The sequence below is a fragment of the Vigna unguiculata genome, chromosome 2, assembly GCF_037176805.1.
Source record: "Vigna unguiculata cultivar grain cowpea cultivar isolate G323 ecotype 2 chromosome 2, ASM3717680v1, whole genome shotgun sequence".
NCBI classification, from domain to species: domain Eukaryota; kingdom Viridiplantae; phylum Streptophyta; class Magnoliopsida; order Fabales; family Fabaceae; genus Vigna; species Vigna unguiculata.
In genome coordinates, this window is record NC_140793.1 from 36171109 (window position 1) to 36191356 (window position 20248).

At 33.3% G+C, this 20248-nt stretch overlaps 3 protein-coding genes across 7 annotated transcripts; 2 read left to right on the forward strand and 1 right to left on the reverse strand.

Annotated features, from left to right (window-relative positions):
* Positions 1-197: 197 nt before the first annotated feature.
* Positions 198-2319, forward strand: LOC114166536 (diphthamide synthesis DPH2 family protein). The gene has a single exon (XM_028051288.2). The coding sequence runs from the start codon at positions 272-274 to the stop codon at positions 1652-1654; it is 1383 nt and encodes a 460-aa protein (XP_027907089.1). The 5' UTR covers positions 198-271; the 3' UTR covers positions 1655-2319.
* Positions 2320-3570: 1251 nt separating this feature from the next.
* On the forward strand, positions 3571-7943 carry POP4 (ribonuclease P family protein). The gene is made up of 10 exons (XM_085668474.1): positions 3571-3822; positions 4405-4609; positions 4876-4911; positions 5064-5134; positions 5459-5724; positions 5951-6019; positions 6167-6225; positions 7106-7207; positions 7360-7477; positions 7611-7943. The coding sequence occupies exons 2-9, from the start codon at positions 4411-4413 to the stop codon at positions 7455-7457; spliced, it is 900 nt and encodes a 299-aa protein (XP_085524600.1). The 5' UTR covers positions 3571-3822; positions 4405-4410; the 3' UTR covers positions 7458-7477; positions 7611-7943.
* A 171-nt stretch (positions 7944-8114) lies between these two features.
* LOC114173072 (uncharacterized) lies at positions 8115-18507 on the reverse strand. Of its 5 annotated transcripts, none has more exons than XM_028057289.2 (18): positions 18025-18507; positions 16896-16954; positions 16683-16814; positions 15744-15884; positions 15192-15248; positions 14662-14756; positions 14223-14355; positions 13366-13539; positions 12615-12805; positions 12377-12443; positions 11229-11362; positions 10690-10756; positions 10525-10587; positions 10202-10443; positions 9992-10118; positions 9644-9736; positions 8728-8913; positions 8115-8588 (listed from the first exon to the last, which is right to left on the reverse strand). In XM_028057289.2, exons 1-18 carry the CDS (start codon positions 18344-18346, stop codon positions 8301-8303), a joined length of 2571 nt encoding a protein of 856 aa, XP_027913090.1. In that variant the 5' UTR covers positions 18347-18507; the 3' UTR covers positions 8115-8300. The 5 variants fall into 5 exon arrangements, with proteins under 5 accessions (XP_027913090.1, XP_027913091.1, XP_085524590.1 ...); XM_028057290.2 differs by having other exon boundaries at positions 16683-16818; positions 18025-18256; XM_085668464.1 differs by having other exon boundaries at positions 16636-16818; positions 18025-18256.
* Between the last annotated feature and the right edge of the window lie 1741 nt (positions 18508-20248).

The window sequence follows — 20248 nt, forward strand, 5'->3', positions numbered from 1 at the left end:
TTCTTATGGTTGATTCACCGTTAATAAAAATAGTAGATATAACGACTCAATTAAAAAATAAATAAACAAAGTTTATAAATCTTAATTGAAAAAAATATAGTGTAATTTAGTGAAATAATTAAGGAATAATTTATCCAGAACTGAAATTCGTAATTAAGTTTAATCCTAGATCAGTGTAGAATAGAATAATTTCATATTTAAAAAATTTGGTGTGAGAAGAAAGCAAGAAAATAGAGAGAAAGAAGAAGGGGTTTTGCAGAGAAGAATTGCAATGGAGTCAGAGCAAGGCAAAGCAGAAGCAGAGATGCTCCTTCTTCCCCATTCATCATCTTCTCACCAACCCAACAATGCTACAAAGCCAAGGCCAAAGCGTTTCATCAAAAATCAAATTCCAGATTCAATACTCAACGACCCGCTTCTCAACGCCGCCATCTCCGTCCTCCCCTCCAACTACAACTTCGAGATTCACAAGTCCGTTTGGCGCGTGCTCTCCACGGGCGCCAAGCGCGTCGCCCTCCAGTTTCCCGAGGGCCTCCTTATGTACTCTCTTTCCCTCTCCGACATCTTCACCACCTTCGCCGCCGTCACCCATTGCTACATCCTCGGCGACGTAACCTACGGCGCCTGCTGCGTCGACGACTTCGCCGCCGCCGCCCTCGGTGCCGACCTCCTCATCCACTACGGACACAGCTGCCTCGTCCCCATCGACGCCACCACGATCCCCTGCCTCTACGTTTTCGTCGACATCAAAATCGACGTCCCTCACTTCGTCGACACCGTCAGGTTGAACCTCGAATCCCGTCCCCGAACCCTCGTTGTCGCCGGGACAATCCAATTCGCCTCAGCGATTCGCGCTGCGAAGCCCCAATTGGAGGAGTTAGGGTTTAGGGTTTTGGTTCCTCAGTCGAAGCCGCTCTCCGCGGGTGAGGTTCTGGGTTGCACCGCGCCCAGGGTGTCGTCGAATTCGCTTGGTTGTGACGTTGGTGAAAGCGTTTTGGTGTTTGTGGCGGACGGAAGGTTTCATTTGGAGGCGTTCATGATTGCGAATCCGGGGATTAGGGCATTCAGGTATGACCCTTACATGGGGAAGTTGTTTCTGGAGGAATACGATCACGTGGGTATGAAGCGGTCGAGGAAAAATGCGATTTTGAAAGCGAGGGAGGCTCGGAGTTGGGGTGTGGTTTTGGGGACTCTTGGGAGACAAGGGAATCCGAGGATTTTGGAGAGGTTGGAGAAGAAGATGAAGGAGAGAGGGTTAGATTACACTGTGGTTTTGATGTCGGAGTTAAGTCCTGGGAGGGTTGCTCTGTTTGAGGATTCTGTGGATGCTTGGATTCAGATTGCGTGTCCGAGGTTGTCCATTGACTGGGGTGAGGCGTTTGTGAAACCGGTGCTTACATCTTTTGAAGCAGAGGTTGCTCTGGGAGTGATACCTGGGTGGTGGGAGAAGAACGAGGTTTGTGAAGATGGTGTGGGTTGTTGTCAGAGGAGTGGTTCTTGCTGTGAGGGGAATGCAAAACGAAGTGAAGATTTTGGTGGAGATTATCCAATGGATTACTATGCTCAAGATGGTGGCGAGTGGAATTCATCTTATGTGAAGAAATCTACTCGTCCTGCCAGAAGAGTTTCCGTCTCCTCTGTTGCTGCTTCTTAGATTTCGCAACAGTTCAAGGTTTTAAATTTAAAACACAGTTAGAACTGTGAGTAGTCAAGGTTTCTGCAGTTTTTCTGACAGCACAAAACAACCACAGCTACGGCAGCATTGACTGTGTTTGATCATATTTTTTTGGAATATCAAAGATGCAGCGACAACCATAATTTAACACTTAGGTTATAACAATTTGCTTTGAAAGGGTAGCGTCAATATAGTCTATTGTTTTCTTTTGTGTTTAGCTTTTGTCTTTGTCTTATTTAGGATAATTTTTGTTGGATGAATGTTTGGGGGAGGAGAGGAAAACATGCTGCAGTTCTTTTCTTTGGTCTGATATGAGATTGAAGAAGATAAGAATGTGATAAGCTCGGTCTTAAATTACCTGGTTGGGAAACTTGTGAGGCTTCATATTTTGAAAGTTTTTGCAGTTAGGAATTTTTGAATGAGAATGTAGGAGTACACGGGGAGTTGAAAGTATGGTTTTTGCTTTAGGTGATTATTTTGTACATAGCAAATCATACTAATTGGGGTTAAGTTCGGGATATCAGATAACAGATATCAGTCTGTAATGACATATTTTGCAACTTTTTAGGGCATTTTTTACTCTATCTGCCCAGGATTATTAAGTTTCAATTCATGTTTAAGCTTAAGAGTCTTTGCTTGCACAAGGGCGCCCAGTCTTATATGTAACAACCCAATTTTTTTCTTACTAGAATCAATAATTAAGGGTATCTTCTTATCACTTATCTTATTGTCTAACAATAATATATCATAATATCTAACATTATTTTTAATTTGTAATCACATAACAATATCTAAAAATATAAACTAACAATATTTGTAACTATTCATTAAATCTTATTTTTTAGATTTTTTTTAAATAAAATAAATTCTTTAAATTATAACCAACAAACTATTTTATCTATTACTTTAAATATTTAATCGTATTTATATTTTCTTTTAATTATTATTATGCTTGAGTTGATTTGAAATGCATATTAATTTTAGCCTTCTAATTTTTACTACTATAAACTCTTGAATTTGACCGATAATAATTGAGGTGAAAGTTGAAAAGGACTAGTAGGGGTGATAAACTCTTCCTGATCTAAGCTAATTATTCACTAACATTCGTGTGACTTAAAAAACTCAGAAGGGATAAAGTTATAACATTCAATACCATCAACTCTCCTTTTTATTAGCCTTTTTATTTTATTAGCCTTTTTATCATATCGATTGTCCTTTTTATTAGCCTTTTTATTAGAACTATCAAAATGAGTTAAAATTCGCGAATCAATTAAATTTGTCACAGATTCAATTTGAGTGAATCGGATTAATTCATCAATCTATTAATAAAGGTCATATAAGTATATATTTTTTATTAAATTAAACTTTACATTTAAATCAGGTTAAGTTGGTTTTTTTAGTTAACAAATAAATAATTTATATTTTTGTAATTTTAATTTATATTTGAATTGTATTGAAGTTTATTTAGATTTTAATTAGAATTAGAATTTAATTTTTATTTTTTTAATTATGTGAATTTATGAACCAATCTGTTTAATCACCGTCCGTAACGAGCTAGACCAAATTCAACCGTGGATCAAGTAAAATCGGGTTAGGTTATTCATTTATCTTGATCTACTTTTTACCATACAACTAAATTTTTTTTACTTGAAAACTTAGTGAAAAGTTTAGTGTTTTCATCTACTAAATCTCTGAAATGCAAATTATTTCTATAAACGAAAAGAAATAAAAAAAATGAGAAAATATAATAAAAATATCAAATTTATATTGTTGATTGAAAGGATAAAAATTAATTTGAGAGAATCACCAAATCATACTTTCCTACCAAATCCTATATAAGGTAAAGAAATCGATTCTTGTTTTGTTTTTTCTCTTTCATATAAAAGGTATTCTCAGCTGCAAAGAATTATTTTCTGCTTTGTTCGTTTAAATCCTCGCTCACGCTTTTTGTTAAATCACCTGGTACAGAGAGTGTCGCTCCCTTTTTTGGCTACAAAAACACCGAGAAATCTTGAAACAGACACGGGCCTAGGGTTCTCCGCGGCGGTTCTGAGCAGCGGTGTTTCTCTTTCAATCTGATCGAATTTTCGCGGCGAAGAAGCTCTTTTAGTCGAAATTTGAATTTCGTGGGACCTTCTCTGTTTCCGGTATGCGTTCGAAGCTTTGATGATTTATATGATTTCCATTTGAAACCTCCATGGCTTATTTCTCTTATTGCTACTACTTTTAGTCATAGTTTTATAATACTTCCCGAAAACTTCAAAATATCACTAATTATTTCATGCTATATCTACGGTTTCATGTTTTTAATTGATTAGTGGCAAATGCCTTTGTTCTGTTTGATAAATTGTCTGAAAAATAAACACTGTAAATTTGTCGATTTCTTTACTTAATTATCCTTTTTTACTGCGCTACATTGCTTCTGAATGAAATGGTTTAGACTACGTGCAGCAGCTAACTATGATTGCTACGGCAGAAGAGCACAACAAAAAAAGCCTTATTTGATGTTTTTTAACTTTAGGAAACTTATTCTCTTTGGAATTTTAGATTTTATTCTGCATGTGTGTTTTTTCTCAGAAATTTTATGGCAGCCTAAGAATCCTCTTTATTCTGCAGTTTTCCATTTTCATGTTTGAGAACATATTAATTTGATGATTCTTTTGCGGTATTATATTTTGGCCGTTTGTCACCTTTTCTCTCTTCTTTTTTATCATATTGTGGCTGGGTAGGTGTCTATGGATTCGGATTCAAGGAAACGCACATTGGAGGCTTTGGAGAGAAGAATAGCTTTTGCTAAAGCTGAGGTTCTCCAAAAAGAAAAGAAAAACAAAAAGAGTATAAATGAAGATGGCAAACCACTTGTTCCTACGGATTCTACTTCTGAAGATCCTTCTCCGCACTTGTTGCATTCATCATCAGTCACACCCAAGAAAGGTAATTCATCTTTTACTGTTGTTGATAGTTCTTATTTCCTTCTTTCTCCACAGCCGGTAGTAAGTTAATACATTGTAGAATGTTTCACTTGCACTTGTTTTTCTTTACTAGTATCATAAGAACTTATAATCTACATTTGGAAGTATTTTGTCCTGTGTCTTGGTTTTTGTAGTTAATCTGTGAATTCTGCATTATGATACTGATGCAAATATCTGTAAATATCTTGTTTGACATTTAGCTGATAATTTCCATTTCCCCCCTTTTAGGAAATTTCAGCTTTTCCGGTCATACCAATTCACGAGGTACTGGAAACTCAATGTCATACTATCCTTTGATATATAATTTCTTTATTTTATATTTTCATCTTTTTTTATTTTGAGGGTTTTATGCGAAGTATATTTTAAACTTATCACTTAAATATATATGGACAAATGATGTTACTATTTATTTGCAGAAAATGAAGATGGTCTTGTATATGCCCAACTTTCTGTGCCTGTAAATGGCAATCTGCTCCCAAATAGTGAGGTAATTCTGGAACTCATGTCCTGGATGAGAGTATTAAAAACAATCTAATCAAAGCATTTGCTGATAAAATTTTCCATTATAAATCCGTAATAATTAATCTCCTCTAACGTCTTAACTCTAAAACAAACACGCATGCATGGAATAATTCCACAGATATTAAAAGCCACCTTTTAACCAATTAACAACTGTCTTTGCTCCCAATCTAACCAGAATGCGGAAGTTTCTTTATCTTCAAGTTTGAAGTTTGAAAGATGCAGTTTTTTCCATTACCAATGATAAATTGGTGGAAATTTGTATTTGTCACCTTTGACATTTATTTTGCAGTTTTCTTCTGAAAGAAGAGGTTCGATTGATGGCATATTGCATGAGCTTCTTCTAAAGGGAGATGCTGCACAAAAGTACATGCAAGGATCTAGAAACATGAAAATTGACAACTCGATCCTTCTTGATAATTTTGTACAAAGACGGGCGCTTTCTTCTGGTTCTCAAACCAGAGCTTTGCAAATCCATTCAAAACGCTCTAAGAAACACATGTCTATGAGACAGCAGAAAAAGTATGGATCATTATATCTTCCTCAGGAGTTCCAAAAGTAAGTTAAAAATACACTTCCTGACAATATGTTGATCCTTAATGTTAATTTTAAGTGCTGCAATTGTTATAATGTATATTGTTCTGAGGAATCTTTTATTTCAGCATTTTGTTTGGGAATTTTAGTTTTATGCTATGTACAAATAATGTTTTGTACATGTTTTATTGGTCACACTTTTTCTAAAATGAAGTTTCTTTTGTTCCCTAATAGTTTACTCTGCTTGCAGATTCGATATTTTCAAGCCAATGCATGAAATGTGGAAAGATTACGTAACGTCGCTTCTTAAATCCACTGGGTACATCTTGTTTAATTATTGTCGAGTTGAAAATAATCTGTTTCTTGTCTTCAGATTCTCCAGCAACTGGGGAGGGTAATTCGTGATCATTTTTATGCTGCTTTCCTCTTGAGGCTTTTATGACTATTAACTTGTTTAATATTGCAGGAAGAATCAACTGACTCAATGTCTCCTAGGTGCAGATCTACATGGTGCTTTCATTTTAGGTTTGAGCACATTCTTTTTTACTTTCTAATGGGTTAAAAACACCTACGATAATCTTATATTAAAAAGGAAAAAGTTGCATACCTAGACAATCATTGGCCATAAGGACAATTATTTTCCTTTTTTTTTCCTCAAAAGATGAATATGTTTTAATGTGTAATTCTTTTATGTACGTTGAAAAGTGTGTTAAAATTGCTGTTACCTCTGTACTAGAATTGTCAGAGCTTATTTTTGATGTTCATGGAAAGAGTTAATGATTTTGATTAGTAGACACAAAGCTCATATTACAATCTGCTTGTGATGTTGAGTGTATGCGTGTATACATAAATATATATATATATATATATATATATATATATATATATTACAATTTGTTCATATCTTCATCTTAAGCATGGAACTACATATTTGTGAATGGTTTGATAACAATTCGATAACAGTTTACAAAGCAGGACCAACAGATCTCATCAAGACCATTGAACGTGAATTTTAAATCTATTTTAACATTACAAAAGTAGCTTGTAAGGTTGGATTTACACTTACTTATATATTATAATTTGGTCATATCTCTGATTGATATAAGATTTTCTGCATGATCATGTTTTAAATTATGGCAATGAGTTCAATAGTAGCGTAACCTGCCGGTTGGTTTAGGGTGCAAACCAAGTGTTTGCTTTTCTTGTCCAAGAAAGCATTCCCTGATGAGTACTTTTCCTTGCCTTTGAAATCCCCTCTTTCCTGCATAACCCTTTTCACAGTCCATCAGAAGAAAAAGAGTTGGGCTTTTGATATGTGTCTATGTGAAAAAATTAGTTGTTTTAGCCTCTATTTCCTATATCTAGTTGTTATCACTGACTATACCTAGTCCATCTGCTTTTGCAGTTGTGGAGTGTAAAATAACTTATTTTACAGGAATTCATGGCATCATGATTCGTGAAACTGCAGAAGCATTTGGGATAATTACTGAAGATGATAAATTTCGAGGTAATAGAGACTGGCGTTGCATGATCAAAGTTGTTATTCCTGTAAGCTTGTATGAAGTTGAAGTTGTGATGTCTTGGGATCCATCTGTCTTTAGTTTATTCGTTTCAAACTTGTGATGACCAAATACTTACTATCTATTTGGTATCACGCAGTTGTTCCCAAAAAGGGTTCTGTATTTGTATTCCAAGTTGATTGCTGGAAAGTCACTCTGCATGGAGATAAACTTGGTTCAAGAAAGGTTGGATTGTGATAATGATCCTTCAACTGCAGGTAACAACATCTTGGCCCTTTTGTATCAGTTTTTGATGATGGTACTTCATCTTTTTTGAGTGAACCTTGTTAGTGTCATGTGTTTTTCTTTCTATTCTATGTATTTTATAATGTTTTTCTTACTTTAAGACAGAATATCCGTAAACCCCTGTGCATTTTGAAAGTCTTGAGCTATGGGACACATGCAAGTGTTTGAATGCTCTGATTGGATTGTAGCAGTGGAGAAGTTGGAGATTGCTTAAGGGTTAGTTGCTGGAAAGAAGGTGAATGACAATGACTTTGACTTATTAGTGGACACTCATGCTAGTCTTTTGATGCTGGTTTGAACTTCTCTCGTTTTCTACTACAATGATACCATAGATAAGTCGTTGTAGATTTTGGTCCTTGCTTTAAGGCAGTCAAGTAAATGTTCCATGCAACTGTAACTATTATTAGTAATAAAAAAATCACAGCCTTTCCCCTGGTATTTGCTCATCTTTACCAAAGATTTTTGACACAATCATTGCAGCTTTAAAAAATTTTAAAGTCCAGTGGTTTATTGCTTAGTTCCTAATACCGAATACCGTGAATAACCATAGTTCCAAAAATAGGAATAACCACACACAAAAAAAAAGTAATTGTATGATAGCACATGTGGTTATCAAACATATTCTTGGAATCTAGTCTAAAGCACCACATTTGAATTTTTAAGAGTTATTCCACCAAGAATTCCCATATCCACAAATAAAATAAAATGAGATAAAATAAAAATTATTTCTATCCCATCCACTTTAAACCCACACGACCCATAAAGAATTATTTACAATTTTAAAGAAAGAATAATTTAAATTCTTACTTCAACTACATCTCCATCTTTGAGTTTTGTGTTGGGCAGTACTAACTGTCCATTAATCAAAACCAGCTTTCCTTCCAAACCAACTCTTTGAGCAGCATCAGTAGCAGTGCTACCAGCTTTTAACCTCAAAATTTCACCATGAGGCCAACAAATAATTACCACTTCCGCAAGAGAACTGTGAAGATCATAAAGCTTTGAGTCGTATTTTGTTTGCTTGACACTTACTTCAGATCGCAATTGCTCTTCCCAGGAAAGCATTGTTCTCAAAAGCTTCACCTAAAGGACGAATTACATACACAATCACCGAAACATTCATTCACATTTCACAAATCTACTGGAATAGCGGGGTGAAAATAAAATATCAACTTTCGATTTGCACAATCTGTGTAAGAGAGGTAAGATGGTTGCCAGATACCTTGTTATTGATGCCGGCTTCTGCAGAAGTTGATGCAACCAAGTCAAATTTTGAGTGAGATGTTATCCAGTTAACTTGTCTGCCCTCAAACACAGCCGACACAACAGCCCAATATTCAGATTCTTCTTGCTCAGTAAAATTGATAACTTGGATGAATGTTGGGAGTAGTCTCCCAAATTGGTCTTGCTGCGAATGATGCAAATGATGCAAATAATAATATAAAGTTCATCAGTACAGCAGTCCGAGTTTGCAAACCCATTGTAGTTCTAAGAAAATCAGTAATGAAAGAAATCAACATTATTTAAATATATTGTTTTTTATGATGCAATATTAAAAAGTTTTACATCACAAATGCAAACTAAATTCTAAATTATCCATCACGTGGCATTCGAAACATCATAGAGACTAAATAACATGAACCATTATCTTTAAAACTAGAAATATGATATAGAATAACATAAATGATGAAAAATTAAAAAATGTGACCGACTAATATGGATACAGAGGAATAACAAAAAAATTCAGAACGGTACTACTCTATTATTTATGTTCCAGAATATAATGCTAGTTAGTTGTATAACTCATTTGATTTTAATATTTTTCTTCATTGCCTGAGGACATGATGTTTCCTAAATTGAAGTATTTCCTTATATTTTATCGAGCATTTAGTCAACGCAGGAGAATGAGCTCTACACAAATTTGCTGGATTACTGAGAACTTAGTCAATAGTAATTACTGAGCACCTTCAAGTATTGATTCGCAAAAGGCTCCCAACAGATACATTTACAGCTCATGTGGGAGATTATGAACTATAACACGGCCAGTACGTAAAGGATGGGTTTTCATACCCAAAACACAATTTGAGGTCAAAATAAGATAAATTGTAGTGTTAGTTTATATTCTTAGAAAAACATACCTTGTGATACATTCCATCTCGACATAGTATGTACTTCTCTAGACAAGTACACCAATCCCCATGTCCTGGTTCAAACCACCATTCATCAGATACCTGAAGCATATCAATAGTAAGCAAGTTGACCCAGGTAGTGTAAAACTAAAAATACTATACAAAGGAAAAAATGACAGAACAGCAGGTTCTGGTCATGGAGAGAGCAATACAGCATGTAGCAAGCTAGTCAATAAGCTTAACTGTCACATATAGTGATCCATCTTCTCAGAAGGTGTTACTAGTCAATGCGTCCTTTCCACAAACCATTTATCATGAGCCATCGCTTAATTAAAAATGTTAATTTAAGTATCAAACCTTTTTGAATAGTCGTGCATAGGCTTCCCATCGCTTGACATGGAAAGATCTTCTGTCAGCAACTGCTTCAGAAGCAGCTAGTCCAAAGCTCACAGCAACAAGTAATTCTCTTTCATCATTTTCTACACTGAAGAGATAATGAACACGAGTGACAATTAGTATGGATAGCTTTTTATAATTTAACATCCGTTTGAAATGAAAGTCATGCACCTGATGATAACAGCAGCAAGTAAATGACTTCCTTCTACTCTGAGGACTGGATGTCCAGCCTTGAATGACTTATATTTACTTAATAAAATATCTGATGAATTCCCTCCCTCTAAATCTTTGGAGAAATAGGAGGATGCTTCTGTTTCAGGTTCATCCATTCTGTCTATGGACAAAAATGGATTTCCGGTTTCCTTGTAAAGCCAATGTGCGGCAAGTCCATGTTCAGCACACTCATGCATCCTCTATCATGCAACATGATAAATGAAAATATGAACTAAAATACAAACAAGTAACTCTACACCATATGCGAAATAATTTAGCACCTGTGTTCTTATTTGTACTTCTAAAGGTGAGCTGTCAGGACCTTGAACTGCAGTGTGCAAGGACTGCAATATTAACAAGTTAATACAATCATGAGCACAATTCTCACGACTAAAAGAAAAATATCATTCAGTTTAGTTCATGAAAAATGAACATGAAAGCCTAACCTGATAACCACTAGGCTTTGGATTAATGATGTAGTCATCAAATTCACCATCTATTGGAGTCCAAAGCCTGTATAATAAAAGATAAAATATACACATCAATTTAGAGCCATTTTCAAGGGACAATGGGGTCGATGGATTAAAAAAGATCCATAAAATCTATACTTCTAACCTTCTACTCTTAAAGAACAGACAATAAGGACACAAGTTCATACCCACCTCACAGATAGTCCACAAAAGAACTGAAAAGGAAAAAATGATGGAAATGTAGAAGAGAATAATTTAGTTGATGTGTTTTTCATGGTTTTATCTCTAGGAGAATATTTTATCCTCCTCTGCTTCTTTGCTGCATCTTTAATTCTATTATGGATTTCTTTCTTAGTTAAGCAAAAAAAAATATATATATAAAAAACCTACCACCATGTTGCATGTAAAAAAGGTCAAAATTAACTTTATGCCTATCTTTACACAGTGATTGCATTTAATGACTTATGTATAGGTTGTTGAATTAAAAATAGTCTGAAATTTGATCTTTTTCTTACCTGTGTACAATGTCAAGAAGACTATAGCAACATTGAACTGCAGAACCATGTAAAGTTCCATTCTTGTCTCCCACAACTACTCTTAATGCACGTGCATCATATACCTTATCAATGCTTGTATCCTTTCGTTTCATCTACACAAGACACAATACAATCATGACTTTTACCATTCAATTAGTTATTACCAAGTCATCTCAACAAAATTTAAGATCCCTACTGCAATCATTCCACAGTAGGAAAGAAAAACATTTAACGCTGTGGCATATTATAAAACGAATGATGGCGAATGTATTAGTATTAAAATAAAATGAATATTGAAACTCAGCATTAGAAACCTCAGCAAATTCATTTCCATACACTTGTATGGCTTCCATTTATTTCAATGTCTATACATACTTGAGACAATATTTGAAAACATGGGCCAAGGAATAACATTGTTCTTGATGTCTACTAGAGATCTTCCCAAACTCATGGTAACCGCAGATAACCAACCTACCTCCGACAACCCAAACTCGGGGATCTGGATTCCTATCTTATCCTTATAACAAAAATACTTCTGCACTTACCCTTTTATCTAAGATGTTACTTTATTTGAACAAGGTGCACCACTGTGAGGGGATTTCAATCATCAAATCCTATTCATTCTTATGCACAAGCAAAACTCCTTGTTCGCTTAGGTATAAAAGTGTATTTGCTAACACCCCGCACAAGAAACACTTTTGATTGATTCTTCATTAACTAAATCTAAGTACATCAAGAATAATCATTAATAAATGTAACACTATTTAAAATTGGAAGGATTCCAAATATCAAAGTGAACTAAAGAAAAAAGAGATAAAACATTTTTATTAAGATTATCAAGAAAAGACTGTAAATGTGTTTTTCTAAATGACATTATTCACAATTCAAACTAGACAAAATTTCCTATAATAATAAAGATAAGGTATGATAATAAATAAAAATGTTCTTAAAAATACATACATAATCTATATATTCTTGGTTATATAAGACATGCTCCTTGTTTCTAGTATTATAACGCTAACCATACATATGATGCCAGAATTCTATACAATTGCACACTGGGTATAGCAAAAATACACATGGAATTGTATTTTTATTTCAAAGGTAAAACATGAATTTGTCAATACCTTGCTGTATAAACTATACAGGCTTTTTAACCGGCTGGATAAGGTAATTTCCATTCCCGGAACATAACTGCAAATACAGACGGAATCCTTTAAGAACTAAAAAATCGTTTATACCATGGCACTGTAGTCAGCAATAGATAATGCTTCATAAAACACAAAAATATGGTTCATCATTCATTTGCCAAGTACGATATTAAAATGTAAAAGTGGTAAATGACAATGGTAAACAAGAACATACGAAGCTGATATAATCATTTCTCGCTCAAGTGCTTCCTCACAAATTACCAATGATGCCAATGCTAACCCAGCATCTTGTACAACCTTTGGTTTTGTGCATGTTCCAAGATTACTCCCAATACTATTGAGATAGTTAGCCCTTTTTCTCCGATCCAACAATATATCAAATGGTACTACAGCTTCCAAAAGATCCTGAAAAGTAAAATTAAAAACAAAGCGATGCAATTACAATAAAAATTAAGCGACGCAATTCACTTCATATAGCCACCTTACAGTTATCTTTAGGATGCAACCATAATATACTTTGAATAAAATATATTCGATATAAGGGACCGAAAGAAAGTTTTACAGGCTTCTTCTAACTTCAAATATACTTTTTTTATTGAGCAACATACGGGGTATTAAGAACAACTGAAGGTAACAATACTTCATAGTTCACATGCTTTTCAGCCTCACTTCCTCTCCTCATTCATTTTTCTATATAATAATAGTAGAAAACAAGTAGAACTTGTAAAATAACAGAAATATATATAAGCAAACAGTATAATCATTGAATTATTTTTACTCCTTCATATTTCATGGCCAAGACAAAACTAGCCTTTTTGTGTAAATTGTTACAGCGGCAATAAGCACCAGCACAACCAGAAAGCGACCACAAAGAGAAGCATACACCAAAATTTATTCAAATCTCATGATCATAAATACAAACAAGTAGAATGAAGTAGTCAACCCTTGCACTTAAAAACTGTTACCTTCATACTCACATCCCCATTGAATGTCAAGGATCCATCGTAGAAAGAAGTTGAATTGTTCTCATTTAAATGTATCAAACTGCCTTTTACAGAGAATCTTCTCAGGTTTCCTGTTCTGCTAGTAGGACTCCACATGGAAGCCAGATCAGCTCGCATCTTTTGAAATATTTGTGGCTGGTATCGTGGAACAAATACAAACATAGTCATGCCAATGTCAGTGTCAATAAATTATAATAGTGCACTAGCCTTGATAATGCTAATATTTTGTTGTTTACCTTAAAACTTGAGTTTGGGATCAATTTAATCATATAAAACTGGTTCATAAGGTAAAAGTAGTTCCTCACTCATATAGACTTTAATTTAGTCATCTCACTAGTTGATGTGAGATTTATAGCACGCCTCTCACATCAATGACTAAACATCTTGATGAAATTTGCAAGACTTGACATGTAAGCCGATGGTTGGTGGGCCAATAACAATTGCTGGAACAGACTATGGTATCATCTTACAATATGAGTTTGAATTTAATACAATCTCATAAAACTGACTTGTAGGATGAGGGTTGTCCCATGCTTATATTTTGTAATTTGGTAGTTAATGTGGAATCTACAACTACTTACATCCAGAAATTTAAATAGTGTAACTCTACGATAATCCACTTCTGGTTTAAAAATATGTAAAAGTTAATAAAGGTCCAGCAAAAGCTTAAGCGGGGTGAGCAGATTTTCATAGGGAATGAAGACCTTCATTGTTTCTGTATTTTTGTCTGTATGCTCTGTGTCTAAGGTTCTTGCAACATTACATTAATATAATTGAGCACTCTCAAAGCAAAAGAAACATATTTACTAATAGAAGACCTGTAGAACAGCAAAGCATAAATCTTCCAGTTCAGCTTTCAAGGCCCACAGACCCAATCTTGAAGCAAGTGAACACCAAATGATTAAGGTCTCCTCAGCAACAGCTTGAGCTTTTTGCAATGGTAGAGCATGACTGCAAAGAGAGATAGTGTCACAATAAAAATGACCTATGAAACATAACTTATAATCTGTTTATCAAAAAAGTCAAAGGGCCCCATGTGGCTTAAGTTTGCTGGTTGAAGATGACTACTGTGGCAAGGAAGTAAAAATTCACTACTAAAAGCCATGACGAATTGAGAAGGCTATAGTACTAAAATAACTTTTATTTCATCTTCAAATAATAATAGATCTGAAATAAAGGGCCAGAAAAGGGAAAATAAAAAAGACCAACAATAAGTGGGTATAAAAGAAAAGAAGTTAAGAAACCCAGAGTAAGTACATTGTTCTCATGTTGTGAAGACGATCTGCAAGCTTGATGAGCACAACTCGTGGATCATCAACCATTCCCAAAAGCATTACTCGTAAATTACTTGCCTAGCAGATTTTGAATGTAACATATCAGAAAAGTATGCTGCTAATTCCACCACCCACTACCACGTTTTACAAATTTCAGAATGCGTATAGTTTCAGTATTGTCTTGACCAACCACCAGATGCATTATATTGATAGATACAAAAGATGTTGCATTGACCTGTATTTTGGAAGCTTAGTATCGTAAAGTGAAATGGATTGTGCACAAAATTGGCCAACCTCAAGCTTCTATAGGAATAAGTATTAAATACATAATATAAAGAAAGAGGATGATATGATACATTTTTCTCTTCACAATTAATCCTTGTATTGTTTAAAAACCATCTCAGGCATCCATTGTTTTCAGTATATTTTCATATTGATGATTAACATGATACCAAAGTAAACTTGAAAGTCTCAGGGGCTAGTGGAAACACACGTCAAAGGCAGATTATGTACCTCTTCTTGGCCAAGCACACCCTGGTTTACACTTACCCTCCTATGTCTGCGTAATAGCTGCAAAAGATAATGCAGTTATTCCTTATGGTAATAAATGAAAACAGAAACAATCTCCAGATTTGTTAGGAGAATTGAGCTTCAAGCATCTAATCTACAAATACAATGAAAATTTCTTAACTCTTTGGGTATTGCACCATATATCTGGATTAGTTATGAGATAGCTGTTAGAGATTAAGATTTCTAAAAACTTGAGATATTAGGTGCATTGAAAATGGTTTACAGGTTCATAGTAACTTGCAATGAAACTTGTTTCAATTACGAAAAATGGGGCAGCTGATAGAGACATTAATACCATGTCCAAGACCAATTATAGCCAAAAGCTTTGGAATAAGTCTGTAAGATGAATGCATAAGAAGACTTCTATATATATATATATATATTTCAATCAAGTTGTGTAGCAAATTGAATTGTAAAATCTAGCAAGATAACTATTATGTGCCTCCCACCTCCTTCAAGATACAAAACAATTACAAAAGACATTCTTTATGGTACCTGATTAATATAGCTTAACCTTGAAACACTAGCTACCAACTTGACCACATCATCCCCAAACTCTGCCTGAATGTCCTGCAGACTTTGGCAAGTGTCATCGACCACATCATGTAAAATCCCAGCCACGACAGTGTCAACAGCCTGAAATAGAGGATTACTATCTCAAACTAAGGAACAATTGAATACAAACATGTTTTCGACCTGCAGTGCATTAAGCTGAAAAATGCAAAAGATAACAGTAACATAAATGTTAAAGCAGTCCAAAAGTAGTAAAGATTCAGTGTAGCTGTCTCAGTGACGTCATAGGCTAAATCTGACAAAAAGAAAATCAATATTTTCAAGTAGCTTTTCAATCAATCAAGAAATTGAGATATGCAGGAAAACATATCGGAGCTCCAGTGGAAGCTGCAGACGTTTCAAAATAATTCCCCAGAAAAAATTATATCATACATTATCTATAGTTTAAATATTAATGCTAAAAATTATGGATAAATAAGATAAATGATATTGATATGAATCAGTGTAATTAATAATACTTCGTCAACTTTAGTATTCCACTAATATGTTTCTTCAGAATTGTTGTAACATCATAAAAGAAGACCATCCCCTGTATGTTTATCGAAATTTATGGTGTATTAAAATATATATATATATATATATATATATATATATATATATATATATATATATATGGTGTATTAAAAATATTTATATGCCTGGTTAAATGATGATGGCATCATGATCAAATTTATCAAATTATAATTGGGTCTGCCAATTTAGTTGTTCCATAATGGTATGGGTTCTCCTGAGTACGTTGGATGATGAAGGGGCAATGAGGAGGAAAGGAAGTCAGCCAATGCATTCTTTGTTTTCCAGAAAGTAAAATAAATACCCTAACAAATCTAGTCACTGTTACTAGCTGTTCATTGGAGATCATACTCGTTTACCACTTGACGGAACCAATGCAGCCAACACTCTTCCTGTGTGGATACAATGTGTTAAATAAGGGTCCCCAGTCTTTCGCATTTGTCCACGGTGTGCTTTTCTTGCAAATGCTATAGCCTTCTGTACCTGCCTTCACACATAAGGTGTTTTAATGATGTAACAAGATAACATATAAGTCATAGTACAACCCTAGTGCAGATAGTAAACCTTTGCATCGTTAAATATTGGGTAACCAGTGACATCTACTCCATCCAGCGTCACTGTACCTGCATGTTATAAATTTAGCTAATAAGAAACCTTACGAATAGACCAACCCTATCATGTGGTGACAGAAACGGCAACAGAAACTTTATGTGTCATGCAAGGAGCTATGAATTGCATATCTCAGCACTATTTAGAGACATGCCTTGATGCTCCCCCTCGAGCATTTCAGTTATGATATGACACTTGAAAAGATTATATAGGATATGATAAATGTAGACTACATATTTAGATGTATAATAAAAAAAAATCATAAAACATAATAAATATATGATTGTAATTTCAAATTAATAATATAATTCCCGTGCATTGGTAATGTTGGAGACCCCATGTTGAGAAGGAATAAGGTAAGATTATAATATATATATATATAAGCATGTCGATCCTTCTGATACACACTGATTTTATGCAGTTGTGTTAGACATAAACCCACTTACTAAAATGTTATCAAAGTCATTAGGATTCTATACTAGTCAAGTTTGAGACTATTATGCTACCGTTGTTTGGCTCCTAGTGTAATAGAGTTTTGTCTTGTAGATTTCACATTTACTAAAAATAAAATTATATTGTATATTATAATATATAAGTGAGATACGTGAGATTGAGATGGGCACAAATTCCCTTACAAAAAACTAATAACATTATAATTTTTACTCTTTGCCCCCATAAATCACTTCCTAATTTCTAGAAAAGTATTGATCTTATCCTTTCTTAAACTTCAACCATGAAGGGGATTAGTTTCCGTTTTTGGTTCATCCGAGAACAGTGCTTCTATTTTCTATCTTATTCAAGTTTCTGTGTCTCGAACGTAATCTGTAATACTATATTTTCATAAACTGTCTAAACTTGGATATATTTGAAGTACTGTCAGAATTGAATACACGAAGTAAATATAAGTATCCGTGCACGAGCTTCATATCTACAGCAAATCATAAGCGCTAAAGCGACGCTTTAATTTGGCATCAGAAATCATGTCAGCATATTAGCACCTATCATATTCAAACGCAATTGTGCAGGAGAATTTAAGAATAAAATAAAGAGAGAAAAGCAGCAGAAGCAGAAGAAGATGCGCAACCTGGTTGCTCCTGCAGTTTTGGCCATAGGAAATCGACCTTAGTGGAAAGACAAGCGCCAGAGGCAATTGCAACGGCGGTGACCGCAACCTGTGTGATGGCTGAAGAAACGGCGCTATGGACGGAGGCAGCTTTGGCAGCGGCGGCGATTACGTTATCGGAATTAAGAACAGGAGTGAGGGACGTTGGAACAGCGATTTGGTCAAGCAAACATCGAAATCTGGAACGGTGAGGTTTGAAGGATCGGAATCTGCGAAGAAATGGAGATTTGTTCTGAGCTGTTAACATTTTGGAGCGTTGGCATGAGAGCACGCTCATGCTCATAGTTGTTTAATAGTGAAGTAAATAGTGATGATGGAAGATACGGTTATTTTCCCAGAAAAATGGTGCCAGAGAGAAAACGAGTGGTTGAAAAAAGGGGAAAAGGGAATCTATGGCTGACGGTTGCTGATTTTGTCATTGAAATCTCGTTTTGTATTTTAGTGCGACGCAACTCTTCTTCACCACTTGCTTTACAACACTTCCTATTCTACAGAGGATAGGACTCGGCCTGTACAAGTACAACAAAAGAGCGATGCTCATCAAAATGGCATGAATTTAATTATTTGAAAGTAATTTTGATAAGTTTATTTAATGTTTAAAATATATTTTATTAATATTTGAGATGTTTATATTATTTGACATCTTTTATTTTAATATTAATTAAAAAGTTATTATAAAATATATTTAAAATATTAAATAAATTTAATAAAATTTGGTTAAAATGATTAAATTTCATAATTTTAAAATTAAAAAATTAAATTAAATTAAAGTTTCAAAAAGAAATTAATAAAAAAAATATTTAACTTTATATTTAATTTAGTTTTTAAAAATAGAAAATAAAGAAAGAGGATAATCACCGTAAAATAGTTTTACAATGTGCTTTTTACATCATAGTCATATTAATTATTAATAATAAATTTTCACATTATTACATATAATTAATATATTTATTATACAATTAAATAACATTATATCCTAAATTTTCATCATGACATCTTTCTTCTTTTTCTTTTCTATAAGATAATAATACTTCCAAATAATATCAAATAATATCACAGAGAAAATAATAAATTAAACATGATTTTAGCGAAAATTTTATGTAATATATATATATATATATATAGTATTACACAAAAAATTTAGTTTAATCGTTATGACATGGTCGTTCTTTGAATAACTTTCGTCATTAAATAAACCGACATAGTTAAAGAAAACACTAAAGATTTGTTAATATAACAAAACGTTTGCGAACATAAATTCACGTGCTAACGTTGGATACATGTGTATTAACAACTGAGCACATACTATGTGGTAACGCTGTTAACACATCGACAAATCTGTAATCATCAAAATTTTATTTATTTATTAATAAAGTTTGAGATAAAAAATATTAAATAATTTTAACTTGATTAGCAAAAACTATTCTACACATATTATATATATATATATATATATATATATATATATATATATATATTCAATTTTGCCCATAAAATAAAAAACATAAATTGAAAGATGTTGTTATCAATTACTTAAACATAAAATACAAATAAAGATGCAGGTATCTAAAATGTTATTTTATTTTCTTGTAATATTATATGTTTCTTAACTTATTTCTATTGTTTTATAACATTATACAATTTAAATAATTATACTACATTTAAAATTTTATAAGATCATTTAAATATTTACAATATTAATGTAAACAATTATTCATGATTAACTTACAATACATACTTTATAATCGGTAGAAACATATTCATTATTCTTTTCTAATAAATATTACTATTTTACATATATGTATAGTACTTGTTATTTTTGTTTAATTTTTAACCAATATTTAAGATATTTTAATTTAAATTAAGTTGGTTATAACAAATTTTGATAATTATTTTGAAAATAATAGTGTGCTGTTATATATTTAAAATGTAAAAAAATTATCATTATCTTTATAAGTTCAATATATTTTTAGTTTGTTATCTTTCATTCAAATTAAATTTCGTCAGTGTTTTAAATTTTAATTTATTGTTATTCTAAAATTTTAATAACAGATGGATGTGTGATTAAATAATATTAATTATTATGTTGACGTAATAAATAATCTTACCATATGTGAGCATTATGTCGGCATGATTATGAGTGTCAACACATAAATATACATACAACAATTTCATTTATCACATT